The 20,763-nt window shown below is 32.3% G+C and overlaps 1 protein-coding gene across 1 annotated transcript in view; it reads right to left on the bottom strand.

The window, feature by feature from the left end:
- Positions 1 to 20,476, bottom strand: part of LOC129223833 (dnaJ homolog subfamily C member 11-like) — a 53,096-nt gene extending 32,620 nt beyond the window's left edge. Inside the window, exons 1-5 of the mRNA XM_054858193.1 lie at positions 20,380 to 20,476; positions 17,519 to 17,648; positions 13,867 to 13,940; positions 11,492 to 11,593; positions 8,230 to 8,288 (exon numbers count right to left, since the gene is read on the bottom strand). Coding sequence (XP_054714168.1) covers positions 8,230 to 8,288; positions 11,492 to 11,593; positions 13,867 to 13,940; positions 17,519 to 17,648; positions 20,380 to 20,463 — 449 coding nt within the window. The 5' untranslated portion in view covers positions 20,464 to 20,476. The remainder of the gene's footprint in view (positions 1 to 8,229; positions 8,289 to 11,491; positions 11,594 to 13,866; positions 13,941 to 17,518; positions 17,649 to 20,379) is intronic.
- Between the last annotated feature and the right edge of the window lie 287 nt (positions 20,477 to 20,763).

Here is a 20,763-nt window from a genome sequence, read left to right as displayed (position 1 = left end):
TTGCCAAAAATATGCTCTACTGGTGTTTTGCAAACATTGCATTACGCGTATTTATTTACTCCTTAGTACTTTGGAAACTGATGTCAGAGTAATACAAAAACATCAATTGGATATCTCCTTCATTTTTTAAGTAGCCCGTGCAACGCCGGGCACGCAGCTAGTTAATATTAAAGATTAAACATTGAAAATGTTTTATATATTCAAAATAAAATTTAAAATTATTCAAAGTTAAAAAAATATTTTAAAAATTAAAATTTAATCAAACATTTAGAAGAATTAAAGTTAGAAATATATCAAAATAATTTTGAAGCATAGTTTTTTTCATGGATTTGCTTTCTGTCAAATATTATGCAATGCAATATAAACAAATGTGATCATAATTCAAGTTTTCTATAAAAAGTTTGTCATGGGCATGTATTATCCGTCGAAGTTGAACCTATATGAATAAATTTCTAAGAGGAAAAAGCATCAATGTAAATCTCAGCAATAATTTTACAATACATATTTGCTGCTTTGTATGTTAATGTCAAGACAAATTTTTGCCGTTTAATTTTTAGACAAAAAATAACATTTATTTCAACAAATTCAACTTGTGTGCATTTATTTTTCCCGCTTTTATACATTAATCACTGCATTTTTTTTCTCTGTGACTGTCCCTTAGATGGTGTCCTTTAATCAGAGGTAAACGCATGGAGATTCCAATTTAAAAGGACTGGGACCAGAAAAAGTGTCCCTTAAAGAAGGTTCTACTGTAATTCATTACCAAAGATTTGTCATTGTGTGTAACTACTTTTCAGATTAAAGGTAGTAACACCTTCAAAATTTTCCATTTTGTTATTAGTGTGCCATACACTTAAACTGTATTGCTTTCACTCCATAATCTGTCAGTAACGAAGATTATGAGACAATCAACAAATATTTTTATCCACAAATAACTTTAAAATGTAAAAAGAGATAACAATAAAATCAATAACCATAATTTAAAAAGTTAGGGGGATTATAAATAAAATAAAAAGAACCACAGATGTCGCTTCGGACTAGACACTACAATAAAAATATTATTGCTTATTTTAAGTACAAATGTATAAACATTTGTAGTCCTTTCAAATGGAACAAAATAGCAAAAAGAGAAAATTCAATATTGAACACTTTGCTTTTCTTTATGCTTAAAAAAAAAGTTATGAATAAGCATACTGCATTATCCTGCATCAGCTGGCATGCCAGAAACAAGTGAGGTAAACCAGCATGCCGGGAAATTCAAATTTTTCGGCATGATGGTAAAGGTCAAGATTTACGGTCGCCACTCGCCACGTGGCGACTCAGTTTTCAACATTGGCGACCCCAAAAAATTTCTACAGTCGCCAACTTTTTTGGGGGGTTATTTTTAATTTAGATCCCAAGAAAAGAATTTTAATGCGTCAGTACTATAAGGATTCACCGATAGAGACCGTACTCCGACTGGATGTTGTTTATTTTACAAAGCTTGCATGTTCTTTCTCACTGCCTGCCTGTATGTTGGTTATTTTACGATGCCTGAATGCTCCTCTTACGCGATTTAGGCCATGTAAAAAAAGCAAAAATACAGTGAATTAGGAAGCCATTTGCACAAGATTAGAGCGTTTGCTCCTTTATCTTGACTGTTTTTCAAGTAATTAGCGTACTATAATCATGATTTCAAAATCATTGTATTTTAGATTATATTCCAGATTAATTTTGATTATTTCTTCAAAGTAGTTACTTTTTTACGTTTTTAGTTTAGTTGCTCAAATGGTATATGGTATATTAAATTCCAACTTTATTTTTTTACATCGTATTATACACCGCCTCCGATTATAAGAAACTTTTTTTTTCTTCAGGCCCATTTTAGAACCTGCAGATTATAGGCCGCCCGCGGATAATACACAGGAAAATACGGTTATTTAACGGGGTTCGTACATTCCGGAAAACCTGGAATTGTCATGGAAAACGACATAGTTAAATATGTGAGGGAAATTTCAAATCCCCCCCTCAAATTTTTTTTCCAATTTTTTCCCAGGAAATTTAGCACCTTGAGTTCTAATCTTCGTTTTTATCGATGTTTCCTGAAAAAAAAAAAGTTTTGAGGCAAAATGACGCCGGCAATAAAATAAAAAAGGACCGCGGACGCCATTTTTGCCCCTCAATAGTTCCAAAGAAAAAAATTCCTAGGGTGAACAGGAATTATCCACAAATTTAACGGGAGAAGAAAATTTTCCTGCATCTAAAGCACAAACCTGCGAATGGTAGGGTCAATTAGGAAAATCGTTTTTTAATCGAAAAGTCTTTTCAGCTACAAATGAAACGTAGTCGCCATTTTTGGTCATTTATAAGATGGAAGTAGACACGATGCTTAAATGCCTAAGTTTCCAAAAACAAAGCAGAATTGGATGTTTTCTTTCACTGCAAACTAATGAAAACAATGCAAATGTGCTGCAACTTGTTTTTATTTTTAATTTATTTTAAATATGTAATTTTCTTGAGAAATGAAAAATTTTGTTCTTAAAACTTAATCTTATCCTCATTGCCTTGGACGCAAATGTGCTAAAAATTTTTCAACTGAATTGTAGTTTCACGAAGATTTATTATTTTTAAATTGTTTTCCTGCTACAAATTCAAAAAATTATTTCTTAATTTTTGTCGTAGCCGCCATATTTGGTCATTCCCAAGATGGCAGTACACAAGACTTTTTAAGAGTCTAAGTTTCCGAAAATAGCATTGGATGTTTATTGCAGTGCAAACTATTGATAACAACGCAAAATGTGCCCCTTTTTCCCGGGTAATTCGTAATTATTTTCTGGAAAAATGCGAAATTTTATCCTCGGAGCATTTTTTTTTAATTCTAATTGATTTAGACACTTATGAGCTAAAAACTGACTATTTGTCTTAATTGTAGTTTTTTAAGGATTAATTAATGATCTTTTTCTAAAACAGTTTTATGTTTTGCTTTAAATCTTGTTCTGAAAGTATAAAAATATGTTGCAAATTTTGGCTCTTTAAATATGAAAAAAAAAACATCATATTGTATGTTTTTTTACATAAATCCTCGAAGGTCGTTCCGATCCTGTTTGATTCCCAATTAACTCACACAGTCTTTATTCTGAAAAAATCGTCAAAATAGGAAGACAAATTATTTAATTTTAAACTTGAAAAGGTAACTTGTTTTTGACCGCAGAAAGCCGCCCCCCTCCCCCCGTGTGCCCCATTTTATCCTTCCTTTGCCATAAACAATATTCCATGTTGTCCCATAAATCCTGTATTTCATTAAAAATCCTATACATCATTAAAAATAGAAAGAAAAAAAAACTATATTACTATAAACTATATCTTATATTTCTGCTGTGATGTGGACGGTAATACTCACAATCGATTAGGAATACGTTCCATTGAAAATCGTTTATACAACGGAGGCTAGTTTCTACTTATTCGAATAACTGTAATTTTTTAATCTTCATTCGCATCAGATTAAAATATAAGCCAAATAGCCAGTCCTTTGATCGTTTTCCCTTCATAGTCATCCTAATGTGGAGATGCTGCGTATGGAACGTAGTCGCCTTGTTTGGTCATACCATTAGTTCAAATAATGCAAAAAAAATGTTTTTTTTTTTTTTGGAAATATATTCTTGGTAAATGCTAAATTGCATATTATTGGAGGAGGTTTGTAGTTAATTATTTTTATGCCCAAAAAGAAAAACAATCTTAATTATTGAAAAAATTCAAATCATATGCTTATCTAATATTTTTTCTATTCCCTTCGTGCTAAATTTCTTACAATTAATTCTTTTCATTAAACTAGTTACCTGAAAAGTGCATGTTGATTTTTACTACCATGGTGTTTGCAATGATTTACAAAAAGATTTTAAAGGAATTTGTTGTTTTTATGGGAAATACTTTTTTTTCCCCTGTGGAACTATGGTACTGTGTACACTACTTTATTTTTGGTTTAATGACTTTTTTTTCTTATGAAACTTTAAAATGGGTGGAATGAATCAGGAGCTCCCAACCTTCACCCAATGCCTCTTATATTTCCATGATTAATGTAATTTATATTTCTTGTTAGCATTCATTTAGCATCACTTTCATAATATTTGTTTCAAAAAATACAAATTGAAATCCCCCCCCCCCCCCATTCTTGTACTAGAGTGCTGTTTTCAAAACACGGTAAAACTGGTGGCCACCAAGTTTTTTGAGTCTAGTGGCCATTGGCCACTTGAAAATTTGCCGAATCTTGAGGTCTACATGATGGATAATTTGAGGTTTATTTTGCAACAACAACAAAAAATAAAAAGACTATAAAAAATTGCATTTAATCAAGAACACAAATATTTAAACAAAAAGCGAGATAAAGTTATTATATGTTTGTTATCAATGAAGGTCAATCATTATATATCTATTTATATTCCAGTAATATGAATGACTCTGAAGCAATCATAGTAATTGGGATTCATTTACAATTTTTCTTTTAAATAAGTTACTTGAAATCCTTTTACAGAGAAACCTTTTTTTTTTTATTGAACACTTATATTAAATTCTTAAGAAATTCTAAAACCTTAGAAGTTTGGGACTACAGCTGTTTGATTCATTTTAAGTTATTTTTTTATAAAATTTCTCGAGATTAATTGGATTTTTCTTATCAGAATAATGAAAATACATCCTTAATTAATATTTTAAAGAAATTAAATTATGTGTTAATAACAAGATAATATATAGAACTCCCATTATTTTTACTTCCTTTTACAAAAAAGGAAGTATTGTATTCGCGAAAAAAATTTCACTCAGAATTCGGCCTTAATTTCCATTTTGCTCACCCCCGAATGAATGTTGAGTTTTTTTTTCAACCCAACCACACGCGGAAAAGTGCCTAAGAACATATAAACAGCAGAAATATAAATTTTGACATTCCCCCGAGTTAATTACAACGACTTTTCTCGTGACGTTCGTATGTACGTATGTATGTACGTATGCATGTCGCATAACTCAAGAACAGTATGTCCTAGAAAGTTGAAATTTGATACATAGACTCCTAGTGGGGTCTAGTTGTGCACCTCCCTTTTGGTTGCTTTGGATGATTCTAAAGGGATCTTTTGCCCCTTTTGGAGGGGAAATCATTGTTAATTTGGATGTATACTCAAGTGGTGTTATAATTTGGCAGATACTTGGCAATATAGCGCCAGTCTTTTGGCCACCAAGTTTTGTCGCCAACTTGGCGACAATTTGGCGATTTTTTTTTTTTTAAATCTGGTTTCAATTTGGCCACTGGTGGTGATATTTAAAGAGTTAACTATTGAATCACATTAAAATTGCCAATAATGGAAAAATGAGATTAAAATTGGAGTAAAAGGAAGTCATATGATGCACACATCAGCTGGTTTACTTCCTTTTACAAAAAAAAAAGAAGCATTGTATTCGCGAAAAAATTTTCACTCAAAAATCAACCTTAACCATTTTGCTCACCCCCGAATGAATTTTGAGCTTTTTTTTCGACTGGATGGACACGTGGATAAGTGCCCAAGAACGAATAGACATGTGAAAAAAACATTTTGACCATTCCCAAGAAAAAAACAACGAGTTTTCTCGTGACGTCTCTATGTATGTATGTATGTCGCAAAACTCAAGAACTAGAAAGTTGAAATTTGGTACGTAGACTCCTAGTGGAGTCTAGTTGTGCATCTCTCTTTTGGGTTGCATTTGGATGCTCCAAAGGGGGTCTTTTGCCTCTTTTTGGGGAGAAATCACTTAATTTCGATGTAAACGCAAGTGGTGTTATAATTTGGTGGACACTTGGCGATATATCGCCAGTCTTTTGGTTGCCAAGTTTTGTCGCCAACTTGGCGACAAATTTGCCAAAAAAATTTTTTTTAAATTAATTAATTAATTTATTTATTTAATCTGGTTTCAAGTTGGCCACTGTTGGGGATATTTAGAGAGTAAACTATTGAATCACATTAAAACTGCCAATAATGGGACAATGACATTAAATTGGAGTAAAAGGAAGTCATGTGATGCACACATCAGCTGATTTAAGTTAAGCATTGTTATTATCAAAAATTTAATCATTTTCCTTACATCTGGAGGACCCCAAATTTTGCGGTAAACCAGCTGATTCCGAGTAATATGGTACTTGAAATTGTTTTTGATGAAATAGTAATGATGTTTATCAATTTAGCTAAAGCTAATATGGTGATCTATTAATATCTTATTTTTAAAACCTTTGTTAACTTAAGTTATTTTTGCTTTGATTTAGTTCATTTTAATTGATTTAGATTTTCACCAGATAAATATCAGGGCAATTTTTTACGCCTAATATTTGTTTTAAATAATTTACTTATGTTTTCGTTTAACTTACTAAAAGATGAAAAATTCTGTACTTGAGACCATAACCGACAGTGATCTTTCACCAAATTACTTACAGGTTTTTTTGAATTTCCCTTTCAATCTCATGTAAATTTCAGACACATAGCTAATAAAAATCAAGCAATATTTATTAATTATTATTTTAATGTATGTTAAGTTTAAATTTGCTGGTGTGATTTTATAAGATTAAACTCATTTTTTATTGAAAATAATAGTGTAGTTTATTTGTATTTTATCACCTATTGAGCATTATTTGTCGATATGATTTTGTTTTCAAACAAATAGTTGACTACAATGGAACCCTGTCTTAACAAAGCCCAAGCGACCAGCTATATCATTTCACTGTAATAAAATTTTGTAATACAGTAGACCCTCGTTTTACATGGGTTTATTTTACACGGTTTTGATAATACACGGTTTAAGATTTGACACCTTTATTTTATTTTACGCGGATGAGTTTCGGTTTTACGCGGATGCGGCAATGCAAACGGATAACATTTTCCCTTCCTTCAAAATCCAAACTGCTAAAGATTGCAGATTACGCGTAATGAACTGCATTTTGGCGTGCTAATCATCGAGCTTGGGTCACTGGAGACATTTTATGCGATGGGTTCCAGAGCTGTTTCTAAAAATAAAGTTATTAAACTCACACAGTTCAGAACTCACTGGAAGAAGAGCTTTTAGGAGTGACCAAGGAGGACATAACCAACGAGGATACCGACATCGATGAGTCGCAACCAAAAACGTTCAGATTGAAAATTTTGAGCCATTCCTAGACAATAGAAATGATCTTTCTGATTTGTGAGTGAAGGAAGATTCCATCATGGAAATGACGCAAGTGATCATGGATGCGTTAATGCTCTGCAAAGAATTACAAAGAAAAATTCTTAATGACTGCCAAAAGACTATCATAGCCAGCTCTTCTTTATAAACAGGACACGAAATTAATTAAGGTTTTCTTTATGCATGTTGTGCATAAAAATCGATATAAGTACACATTGAACTTATTTTACAATTAGTCATTACTAGAATTGAAGCAGTTTTTTTTATCTACGGAACCAAACCCCTATTTTAACACTAGTATCAGGTCTCAATTTACGTGGCATTTCTGTGGAATGTAACCCACGCATAAAATGAGGGTCTACTGTACTGATATCAAGAATGCTGACATAGTTTTTATGTAATTTGAATTGGGAATTACCAAGGTCTTTGCTAAAATGAGAGTTTTGTGACAATGGACTTCATTTGACTGTATATGTTACTTAAAAAAGATAGAAAATTGTTTACTTAAAACTTTTTAAATATATGTTCTTTTGAATTAAAAAAAAGGGCAACCTTTCTCGTGTTAGCTACCAACAACCATATCAAGGAAAATATGTCTCATGTGAGCTTAAAGAAAAATAACTTATACACTAACACACAAATGGTTTTTTATCAGAAAACCAGCATTAAAGCTTAATGTTAAAATTAAGTTGTTTTTAAATCTATATGAAATTATGAATTTTATTTTTTAATTAATATTATTTGTATTTCATCAAGGTAAATATTGAAAATATTTATATTTCTTCAGAAAAAAAGGAAAAAGAACTAGAGATTTAATTTTGGATGTTGTTTGCATCTAAAATGAATATCTCAGGAATCACATACATATAACTTGAATCATTTTAGAAACTTTTATTGCAAAATATAAAACTATTAAAAGTTACTAACTTATGTATCAGCCTATTTTTATTCATTTATTTATATTTTCAATTTTAAAAAATCATAACAATGAATTAATGAAGCAGTTATAACTATTGAATGTATCTGCTTTATAAAAGTTTAATAAATTAAAATAAAATAAATAACAGAATTATTTACCCTTCAAAGTCATAAGTTTCGAAAAGATCTGTTGCATTTACACCAACACTTATGACACCCTAAAACAGTAACAAATGAATAAATAAAGTATAAACTAATATTTATACTAATGTTTCATTAAAAAATTTTACTGAAATAAATATTTGAAACAAATACAGTTTAATAAATAATCAGTTCCTTTCTCATTTTAAATTAAACATAACTAAGACTTCTCATCATTAAAAAATAGATTCAGCTGTATTTGGTTAAAAAATATATGTATAGTTTCATAGAAAGGAGCTTTGTAGCCCGTAGCATTCAACCCATAGACCATGGACCATATGGTGTCCATGAAGCAGATACGTATCAGAGCAACAGTAAGACATCTAATCCCAGGAATAACAGTAATATATAATACTGTTGCTCTGAGGCTACGATATGGTCTATTGTTATGCTCAATATTACGAATCAAAAACTATGCTCTGGAAATACTACTGAGCATCTGCATTTGGTATCTTTACTAATAATAAAGCTGAAAGTCTCTCTGTCTTGATGTCTCTGTGTCAGGATCTCTGTGAAATGCACAGCGCCTAGACCGTTCGGCCGATTTTCATGAAATTCGGCTCAAGGTTGGTTTGTAGCATAGGGGTGTGCACGTCAAAGTGATTTTTCGAAAATTCGATTTTGTTCTTTCTCTATTCCAATTTTAAGAAAATTTTCCCCAGGAAATTATCACAACATGGACGAATGAATTACGAAATTATCATAACATGGAACCGTAACATGGGCAAGCCAATTGGCGAGACATTCATCATACATTATTTTTGTAAACATACAGGCGAACCAAAAGACCTTTCAATTTTCTACTACGGGCAAAGCCTTGCGGGTACCACTAGTTAAGAATAATTGGGAAGAAATTAGGAGCTAAATAGTCAGGTATAGGTTTATTTATTTATTTTTTTTTTTTAAATGTAATTGAAAATTTCTGTGTTCTTGCCCACAAGATTCATCTCAATATGAGCTATGGCCTTCAGGTAAAAAAAAAAAGGTTGGACACCACTATAGATATCATTCGACTCGGTAATTCTCTAAATATTATTCTATTTCTTGTAGAACGAAACTAGTCAAGAAAAATTGTTAACAAAATGACTCTGTATATGTGAATTCAAGCTGCACTTCTACAAGTATCAGAAATATTTATCAAGAGGGAGCTATTTTTGAAACATGACGAAAAGAGAAAATTTTAATTTAACAATACAGTAGACCCTTGTTTTATGCGGGTTTATTTTACGCGGTTTCAATTATATGCGGTTAAAGATTTCACACCTTTATTTTGTTTCACGCGAATGAGTTTCGGTTTTACGCGGATGCGGCAATGCAAACAGATAAAAATTTTCCCCTCTTCCAAAATCCAAACTCCTAAAGATTGCAGAATACGCGTAATCAACAACATTTTGGCGTGCTCATAATTGAGCTTGGGCCACTGGAGACAATTTATGCGATGGGTTCCAGAGCTCTTTCCAGAAGTAAAGTTATTCAACTCACACAGTTCAGAATTCGCCGGAAGAAGAGCTTTTAGGAGTGACAAAGGAGGACATAACCAACGAGGATACCGACATCGATGAGTCGCAACCAAAAACGTTCACATTGAAAATGTTGAGCCATTCCTAGACAATAGAAATGATCTTTTTGATTTGTTAGTGAAGGAAGATTCTATGGAAATGACGCAAGTGATCATGGATGCGTTCATGCAGGGGCGTAGCTAAGGGGGGGGGTTTTGGGGACAAAACCCCCCCCCCCCAAAAAGTTAGTCTCAAAAAAAAAAGAGAAAAAGAAGAGAGAAGTGAAAGAAAAAGAAAAGAAGAAAAGGTAAAAATTCCAAGCGATTTTATATATATATATATATATATATATATATATATATATATATATAAAAGAAGTAACCCCCCCCCCCCCGAAAGTCGGGTCTAGCTACGCCACTGCGTTCATGCTCTGCAAAGAATTGCAGAGAAAAATTCTTAATGACTGCCAAAAGACTATCATAGCCAGCTCCTCTTCATAAACAGAGAGTCCGAAATTAATTTACGTTTTCTTTATGCATGTTGTGCATAAAAGTCGATATAAGTACACAGTAAGCTTATTATACAACTAGTGGTACCCGCATGGCTTTGTCCATAGTAGAAAGTTAAAAGGTCTTTTGGTTCGCCTGTATATTTACAAAAAAATGTATGGTGAATTTCTCGCCAATTGGCTTGCCCATGTTACGGTTCCACGTTATGATAACTTGGTAATTTACTTGTCCATCTCATGATAATTTTGCTCAGGAAAATGTTCTTAAAATTGGAATAGAAAAAGAACAAAATCGAATTTTTGAAAAATCGCTTCGAGACACACACTCCCATGCTACAAACTAACTTTGTGCCAAGTTTCATGAAAATTGGCCGAACGGTCTAGGTGCTATGAGCGTCACAGTCATCCGGACAAACAGAGAGACTTTCAGCTTTATTATTAGTAAAGATTAGTCATTACTAGAATGAAGTATTTTGTTATCTATGGAACCGAACCCATGTTTCAACACTAGTATTAGGTCTCAATTTAAGCAGTTTCGATTGATGCGGCATTTCCGTGGAACATAACCCCGCGCAAAACAAAAATAAACAGAACTAAATTTCAGATTTGTTTTGTATTTACTCTATATTCCCCATAAATATTTCACATTTTAATATAACTAGTTTTTAAATTGGATCTATTTTTAAATGAGAATTTGCTATTTGCAAGGTTTAAGAAAATAATGACCATTGAAAAATACTTATGGATTGTATACATCTAGTCATGAAAAAAAAATACTAGGTTTAGAGGAGAAACTTACTAAGTGCATTCTAAGTCGATTTCGAGGTGTTAGCACATTTGGTTACTAAAAGTTGGGATGATTAACCCAAAATTACAATATTGCAGACTTAAAGCAAATCTTGAACATCAAGAAAAAAAATATTTCAACAAAAATTTGCCCATAGTTTTTTTTTTATTATTTAATTATTATTTCTATTTTTTACAATTTTTTTCCACATTTCAGTTAGTGAATTTTTCCTGTTAACTGACAATAATGTAAAATAAAATCAACTTTTCTACTACAAAATTTTTTTGAGAGAGTGCCCTTTTGTTTCAATAAAAAGCCCTTTCACCAGTAGCACTTTGCAACTTTTTGAATCAGAGGGAAACACGACAGTAAATTGTAGAAAAAGCATGGTTTCGAAAACTGTTGAAAAGAGTTTTGGATTCTCACTTTAGGATTTGTTCTTTGTTGCAATTTTCTTTCTTCTCTTTCTTTTACAAGCAACTCGTATTCTTCCCTGATTTCTTGAGCAGTCTTCGTCCTCTCTACAATCTGTAGAACAATATATATATATATATATACATACACTTAATTAAAAACCAAATAGTATTATACTGCATTTGAAAAAAAAAAAACATATAATATGTATAGACTAGATTAAACAAAGAAATACAATCCTTGGCAGTGTCAATCACATTTGGCAAGGGGAGGAAGAATTTGGTGCCAAGCAGATAGCAACTGAGAACAATATTCATTTACTTTTGTTTTTATTCCCCGAAAGTGGCAAACATTCTAGCAACTTATTTGTTTACTTCTGGTCTATCTTTTCCATGAACAGAGTACGGAAGTAAACTATGAAAGATTAGAGAAGGAAAAGGAAAAAGTCAGGAGGGAAAAAACTGCTGACTAGTGTAACTCAAAACCTAACTACAGAAAACTGAATTAGATTTAGGGTATTAGCAGGGTAGCAAAGCTCAGTATTCTCCTGGATCAGGAAATGTAAATGTACTCCAATAAATTCTTCAGCTACTATTTATAAAAAGAAATAACAAACTACATATATAATCTTACAAAGCATTAATTTCAAAATTTAAAAATATTTTATTTCTTTGAAAGGTACAATAAAAGAATCTATATAACTAAAATCCTTTTTTTTTCCTTCAAAAAAAAAAATGAATTAACAATGATAATAATAAATAAATAAATGAGTAGAAATCAACTGCTAATGAATTAATTTATAATCATCGATAAAAAATATTAAATTATTTATTTTTTTTAAAGTTTAATACAATGAAAAAAAATTATGCAAATACTTCAGTGTACAAAACCGTGTCACTGAACTTTTTCATATTTTAACTACAAAACATGTGTTTTGCAAACAGTGGTAAACAACTTTAGCAGCAAAATATTTTAAAAAGTTAATTAAAAAAATTTAAATAATAAAAGATGTTAAACAGGCAGAAAAGGCTGGTTTGAGTCGTTACATTACACAATACAATATAATTAACATACTAACCAGGGGCGGATATAGACTACCATTTTAGGGGGGGGGGTCATGTTAAGGAATGAGTCCCTCCCCCACCACCCCCTACAAACAAACGTACGGCTTTGGGAGAGAAAAATTTCTGAAACTGCTTGGGTGTCAACAAAAAGCACCAAATCTACTAGGAATAATGCACCTAATAGGGCAAAAGCATTACTGATTACCGTATTATGTATGTGATTGCATGCACATATTGTGCGTAGTGGATTACTGGGAGTATACCCTCAGAAAAATTGAAAGGAACGTCACTGCTGATTAATTTCATAAGCAATGAAAAGAAGTTGTATATCAAATGTTTACTTTGCTTTTTTTTTTTTTGATAAACTAAAAAGATTACTGCATTTGTTAACATTTATTCAAATTGTTTGATCACAATATGGACACATAATAGTGTCGACAGTTTGGGGGGGAGGGGGGTCATGACCCTTCCCTTGCATCCGCCACTAATACTAACCCAAAAATACTCATTTCAAGCAGCACCAAGAATATACAGTAGAGTCTTGAAAATCTAAGTCTCAAAAGTCTCAGGTTCTGCTTAATTCGGATTGCTTTATCAGTGTCTTAAAGTATATTTTTTATTATTAAAAAAATATTTCGCATTCATAGAAATGAAAATAGAAATGTTTTGCTATTCTAGAACTTCCTTTACTACCTACAATAATGCAATAAAACAGTATTAAAGAGTCAACAACACTTGCCAAGTGAAATATCCATTGACTACTAGAGATGGTTTAAAAGCATTAGAGTTAATAAACTTGATACAAAAAATAGCTTAAAAGTAAAACATTGTTTTGCTACAACAAACAAATAAACAGCTGCTTTGGAATACTCGATTGTAATCAAAAAGGGGTGCGCATAACTTGACGCCGTACAATCACATGTACGTACAAAATTTTAACTTTTTATGGCTAACCATTTTTATGTTATGTGAAATAAATACATAGGCCCTCAAATGCCACGACAAAACTTATCGAAATGGATTTGGTGTGACTAGTTTTTGATTGCCTACAATTTTACGGACATAAAAATGCGTTCAGATAACATTAGAAAAACATGAAAATTCGTTTTGGAGTAACTGAAAATGAAATTTGAGAGATAAATTTTTCGTAAAGACAATATTTTCATTTTATTGTATAAGGAAGTAAAAGGTGCATGTCTTTAAGTTGCCCGAAAGAACTTTGGGGATAATCCGAGTTTTCGGTAATTCGAGGTGGTGCAAAGTCCCCAATCACCTTAGATTTTCACGACTCCACTATATTTCAATTAAGAAAAAATGAATTACCTGCCATCCTTCAGTTTCTAAGCCTTTGATACCTAATGTGTCATAAATAGCTCGTTGATGAGGATCATTCAACACTAAAAACAATAATAGTAGCAATTAATAGACATTAAAAAATTTATAATTTTTAAAACTTGCTGGCTTTTGCACCCACATTTTTATATAGAAACATTTAAAGTCGATAAAGAAAATAGACATAACAATTCTACAAGGCTGGCGAGTTTCTTTCAGTAAACAGAAGACATGCAAAAAAAAACTGGACAGAAGAGCACACAGTTAGACTTATAAATACTGATTACACATGTTAAAGTAATAATTTAACTGTATAGTACTACTACAAACTTCAAATTAAATAGCAGACAATGTATGACGATATTGATTTCGTAAAAATGAGAACTTCTAGATAAAGTCACTAGAATAGAAGTATCTGTTGCAACTAAATGAAAATTAACTTTTCAGAGCTATTTACTAGCTCATTTAAAAGACATCATTGTAAAAACAATGAATGAAATATTCTTGCAGAAGAAATTTAATAACTATATTGGATAAAAATATTCAAAACATGTTAGAGAAATAGTACTTTGAAATTAGTATTCTGATACAAATGTCAGAATAAAAGAATATATGAGGCAGTGAGAAGCAAAGGGATGCAAGTGGCAAAATTAAAAATTTGGAGATAACCAGTACACAAATAGTAGGGGAACCTCTCCTCTGATTTGGGGCAAGAGATTGTACTAGTAGTCCTGGTAGGTGCTGCTGTATAGCATGATTTAGAAAAAAATTTCAATGAAAGCCTACCTAGGATCTGATCTTTAAACGCGTTTTACTCGAAACTTAAAATAGTCCATCACTGCCTCACATAATAAATTTGTATAACAACTGTTTGATATTTTTTGGGGAGAAACTAAAAAACAATTTCTTTAAGTGCCAGCGAAGCAAAGTTTCTAGTCAAAAATAGTATATTTTCCCGAAATCACTGCTTCTAATGTTAATGATGTCAACCATCTTTTTTGCTTTTGAAGTAAAAATTCAAAGAATTTATTCATGCTAATTTAATACATTTAATTTTTAACTTTTTTTTCCCCCTGTTGTTTCATCCGGTTCCTTCTATTTTTTTCTTCCGATTTTTTCCAGTTTCTTTCCCTGGAAGCCCTAAGCCCTAGAAGAAACCTTTCTTCCAACCCTTTTTGGAAGAAACCCAGCGTTGGAATTCTGCAACAGTGCCTGAAAAGACTCTGTGCCTCATAGGAAAAGAGGCGTGAATAAAGAGCATTTGGTGAAAATAAATTTACTACACACTGACGAAGATGAGTGTATTAATAAAATTATTTAATCAATAATTTCAATAATTAGAGGCAATAGCCAATAAATAAAAATTTTCTGTTGGGCTAAATGCCTTTATTTTTGGTTCTTGAAGGATTTCACCAATATTGTTTAAAAAAAAAAATCATTTTGTGACTTACCTTTTGCCATTCCGGGAGAAAAACCTTGCGCGGGGAATCCCATCCACCTGCCACCGACACTCAAATGTCCGAGTTTGAATCGGAAGTGTTCGGAAAAACATGTGGCACGCTGTGATTGGTTGCCGTCATTCGGCAGACGTCGGTAAACTTCCGAAACAGCACGTGTCGATGACGTGATGAAGCCATGTTGAGGTGTTAAGTGCTGAATGCCAAATTAAATAAGAATTGTGCAACCTGCAAGCTGTGTGATTACCGAGTTGTGTTGTTCTGGCAATATGCAAATAATGTAACGTCACATTGTTTCGAGAAAGGCCGAATCTGGCTATAAATACGCAGACCGGCCGTAGCTCGATTGCTACTTTTCTTCTACTCGTCTCCTCGTCTTGTGTTGTTTGTGTTTTGTGAACGTGTTCGTCAAATGTCATCATAAATTTTTCGCTACTGGCCTCTCAGGTGAGGTCTGGTCTTTCCTGAAAAAGCACTGCTGATGACTCAAGTTTGGAAAGCGTGTGTTGTGATGACGTCTATCAAAGTGAAAAGTTATAATTTTCCCTGATGTGGGTCATTTGTTCTCCGGTGAAAGAAGATCGTGTCCATCTTCGGTATGTTTTCTCCTGATGTGGTGAACGTTGCTCACGTGGTACGAACTGACCAGCCTGCAATTCTGGTGGAAATTGCTATGCCGTCCATCGACCGGTGAGGTGTCACCATGGAACATCGACAGGACTTTTGATCCATGCATGGACTTATTGTAAGATCTCTTTTTTTAAATTTTTCTTCGGGGAACAAATCATTGTGTTGTAATCATTTTTCAATATGTGTCAAATAAATGTTTTTCAGTGTAAAGAATGATTCATGTTTTATTTTCCTCGGGCAGACCACTACCTCAAATTTTTAGTTGGAAATGAGTTGCCTAATTTTCAGCTTAGCTGTAGGCCATTAACCTCAAATTATATCCAACATTTTCACATCATGCGTTTCTAAAGCGTTTAAACAAATATATGACTGTATAGCATATTAATTACGTTCCACTTTAAATTATTAGTATTTTTTATTAAATTTTGCAGCACCACCACCAGATGAAACTTCTATTGCGGAGGCGTTCCAGTTTAATCATCTCTTAGTTCAAATTTCCAAAATCCTATTAGTTTGCAACTTCTTTACTAATAATAAAGCTGAAAGTCTCTCTGTTCGGAGGATGTCTGGATGTCTATAGGATGTCTGTGACGCGCATAGCGCCTAAACCGTTCGGCCGATTTTCATGAAATTTGGCACAAAGTTAGTATGTAGCATGGGGGTGTGCACCTCCAAGCGATTTTTCGAAAATTTGATGTGGTTCTTTTTCTATTCCAATTTTAAGAAAAAAAATATCATAAGATGGACGAGTAAATTACGAAACTATCATAACGTGGAACCCTAACATGGGCAGAAGCCAATTGGCGAGATACGAAATTATCATAACGTGGAACCGTAAGATGGGTACAAGCCAACTGGCGAGAAAATTCACCATACATTATTTGTAAATATACAGGCGAACCAAAAGACCTTTTGATTTTTCTATTACGGGCAAAGCCGTGCGGGTATCACTAGAGTATAATATATGTGTAGGGATGCATCATTAAATCGGAAATAAGTGATAAATCGACCTGTTGGCTGATTGTTTATAATGGGTCAATTTTTACCAGTAAATCAATGGAATTTTTTTTTTCATTTAAACTAATTTAAGATGCCTCACATGAGAATTTATGCTGAATAAATTTATAAACATTACATAACATATGTTACGTGACAAATATTACATAATGACATGATATAAAATATGCTACAGAATATATGAGGCAGTGAGAAGCAAAGGGATGTAAGTGGACATTTTCAAGTTTTGAGTAAAACACGTTTAAAGATAACATCCTAGGTAGGCTTTCATTGATTTTTTTTTCTAAATCATGCTGTACAGCAGCACCTACCAGGCCTACTAGTACCATCTCTTGCCCCAAGACAGAGGAGAGGTTCACCTACCATGTGTACTGGTTATCTCTAAATTTTTAATTTTTCCACTTTTCTCACAGCCTCATATGTCATTATATAAACTATGCTATTTAATTATGATAATAAATACTAACAAAATAGAACATATAAAAATATAGTCCACTTTGTAGTACTACTGCCTTTTTAAAAAAAGAAAAAAGTCATACCTTCGTATGCTGTTTTAATTTTATTGAACAGAATTTCTGCATTTTTCTTTTTGACGGGATCTAAATGTTTATCCGGGTGATATAATTTACTAAGACGTCTATAAGAATTTGTGATATCATCAGCACTGGCCTAGAAAGAAAAAAGTTACACTAAAAAACTGTTGATGTTCTGTTGTGTTAATGTAATTGATTGATTATGTTCAAAACAAAATAATGCTGTTGAGATTAAATGATTTAAAACATACACACACACATACAGATTGAAAAATAAAATAAATTTTACACAAACATTTATCTACATTAGAAAATTAAACTTTAGGAAACTATTTTTTCAATATACTAAAAATTGTGCACATTAAGCATTATTTCATTGTATCTGAAATATACAGTTTTCGGGTTTTTCATTTAGACCTATATCGTGTAAAAATAAAACTATTAGAAATGAAATTTGCGCAGCTTCTGTTTCTACTCATTGTTATTAATCATTATATTTCTAGTCCCAATATTTACTCTAAATTTTTTAAAAAATAACCTCATGACAAAGACTTAAATTAGGAAAATTCAATAGAATATACTGTCATGGGCATGTAAACGGCAGTATCTGCAGAAATGAGTTTTCGAGATAACAGATGAAACGCGTTTCAGATTCCATACTAAGAATAGGGAAATGTTGGAATTGGACTTTTTTTGCGCCTTTTTTTCAGCGGAAACTGAATAAGCAAGCTTGTAGAGTAAAAGCTAACGTACAACAGATGACAAAAATGCAAAAAAAAAAAAAAATAATAATAATAATAATAATTAAAAATTTGCAGTTACTGCTCTTTTTCTGCCCATGGCAATAGTAGACCCTCGTTTTACGTGGGGGTTACATTCCTCGGAAATGCCGCGTAAATCAAAACCGCGTAAATTAAGACTTAAGATTAGTGTTAAAATAGAGGCTAGGCTCCGTAGATTTAAAAAAAATACTTCATCCTCGTGATGACTAATTGTAATATAAATTTAATCTGCACTTATATTGATTTAAATGCACAACATGCATAACGAAAACACAAATTAATTTAGTGCTTATTAAAAGGTGCTGGCTATGATAATATTTGGGCAGTCAATAATTTTTCTCTGTAGTTCTTTGCAGAGTATTAAGGCATCCATGATCATTTTCATGATAGAATCTTCCTTCACTAACAAATCAGAAAGATCATTTCGATTTTCAAAGAACGACTCAAAATTTTCAATGTTAAACGTCCAGGGTTCTGTGCCATTGATATTGGTGTCCTCGTTGCTTTTGTCCTCCTTTGTCACTTCAAAAAGCTCTTCTTCAGTGAGTTCTGAACTGTGTTTACCTCTGGAGAGAGCTCTGGAACCAGGAGAGAGCTCTGGAACCAATCTCATAAAATGTCTCCAGTGGCCCAAGCATGGGGGGCGTAATAAACTGCATTATTAGCATGCCAAAATGCAGTTTATTACATGCAATCTGAAATCTTTAGGAGTTTGGATTTTGGAAGAGGAATTTTATCTGTTTGCATTGCCGCATCCGAGAAAAACTAAAACTCATCAGCATAAAATAAGTAAAGATGTCAAATCTTAAACCGCATATAACCGAAACGGCGTACAATAAACCTGCAAAAAATCGAGGATCTACTGTACTTAGCAATATTTGTCTAAGTTAGAACAAAAATAAGCATATGGACATAGTGTTTCCACCAGACCAAAAATAGGGCAGGGTACTTCCAGATGAAAGGGCACCTTAATTCAATTTAAAGGGCACTTTGGAATAGAAATTTTGTAGCAGAAAGGGGTGCTTTGTTCCTTTTAGGTACACTATATGCATACAAAATCTAAGTTTTTCAATAGTAATTATTTTTTTAGAGTAACTATTGTAATTATTCTTTTTAATAATCACTCAGAATCTTTTTTACATTTTTTTTAGAAAATTATGTTAAAAACAGAGAAAGTTCTGATTGAAAATCAAATCATCAGGGGAAATAGATTTCAAGGCAAAAACAAATTGTCTTCAAGATGAAGTTCTGTCAAAACTTCAAAGGGTTAAGGAGGTCACACTGAGAAATGCAAAAAAGAGGTAGGGCTCAATGCCCTCCAAAAAAGCCTGACGGAAACACAAAGACATTTTTTATCACACTTTAATTATTGAGTTTACTAAAGATAAAAACAAGTTGTTACTTTCAGTGATTATAAACGTGATTTTAAAAAAAATTTAAATTGTTATTTATCATATCATTTGCTAAATTTTTGGTATTTGCATTGCTCATTATTTAATTATATAACTGTCATTGATTATATAACTGTCATAGGTAAACACCTGGTTTTGTAAGATTTTTAAGAACCTTAATGTGCTTATTATCGCTATTAACCGCTCTGAATATTCTAAATAAGTAGACCTATACTTCAAAATATTCCTACAAATAAAACACCCAGTTTACATCATAAAAAATCAATTATTTCATGAATCAAAATAATTGATAGAACGATTGCCCACATGGAATGCACTGCAATACGAAAAAAAGGATACAAACTTGTTTTTCTAAAGGAAAACACTATTTTAAAGAATTAACAAGTATTTGCATATTTATGCTGGTAGAGTTCTAAATTTAAAACAATAAACGAGAAATTATACCAGAGTTACAAAATAACTGCTCGCAACACACATTAAAATATAATTTAAATAATCATATAAATAGTTGCAGCTTTTGTTGAATGCATTAACGTAACAAAATACAGGGTGATCATTTAATAATCATCATCACTTAAAATAAATACTGCCTAACGTTCAGCTACAAATAGAAAAATAACTAGGCAGGTATAAAAAATATAATATATATAAACTACAGAAAGGTATACATTACAGATTTTTCCAAATTTAATAAAGCATAATAATCATCTTCCAGGATTAAATCATCGGGAGAATCCGGCGGCATGAAATTCGCCATGTTTGTTTACTAAATCGCATCATTGCCAAAGTTCGAAAATAAGGGTCGAATAGAAAAACCAGTGAACCTGGAGTAACTAGAGTCCCTATATGAAAACGTAGTTTTCAGAGTTGCGACAACAGCTACGCTCGGAAAGCGCTACTGGTTACAGGGGGAAAATAGGGTTGCCGCCGAGCTGCAAGATTGGCTCCTTGTTCGCTTTCGAGTTTCATTTAAAACAATAGTCGCAAACGGGAGTGGAAAGAGTGGCTGAAACGGGTTCTGAAGGATGTAAGCACGCGGATTCGAAAATGCATGCTG

The sequence above is a fragment of the Uloborus diversus genome, chromosome 6, assembly GCF_026930045.1.
Source record: "Uloborus diversus isolate 005 chromosome 6, Udiv.v.3.1, whole genome shotgun sequence".
NCBI lineage: Eukaryota > Metazoa > Arthropoda > Arachnida > Araneae > Uloboridae > Uloborus > Uloborus diversus.
Note: the sequence above shows the minus strand (reverse complement) of the source record. Positions and strands in the feature narration are given on the sequence as shown.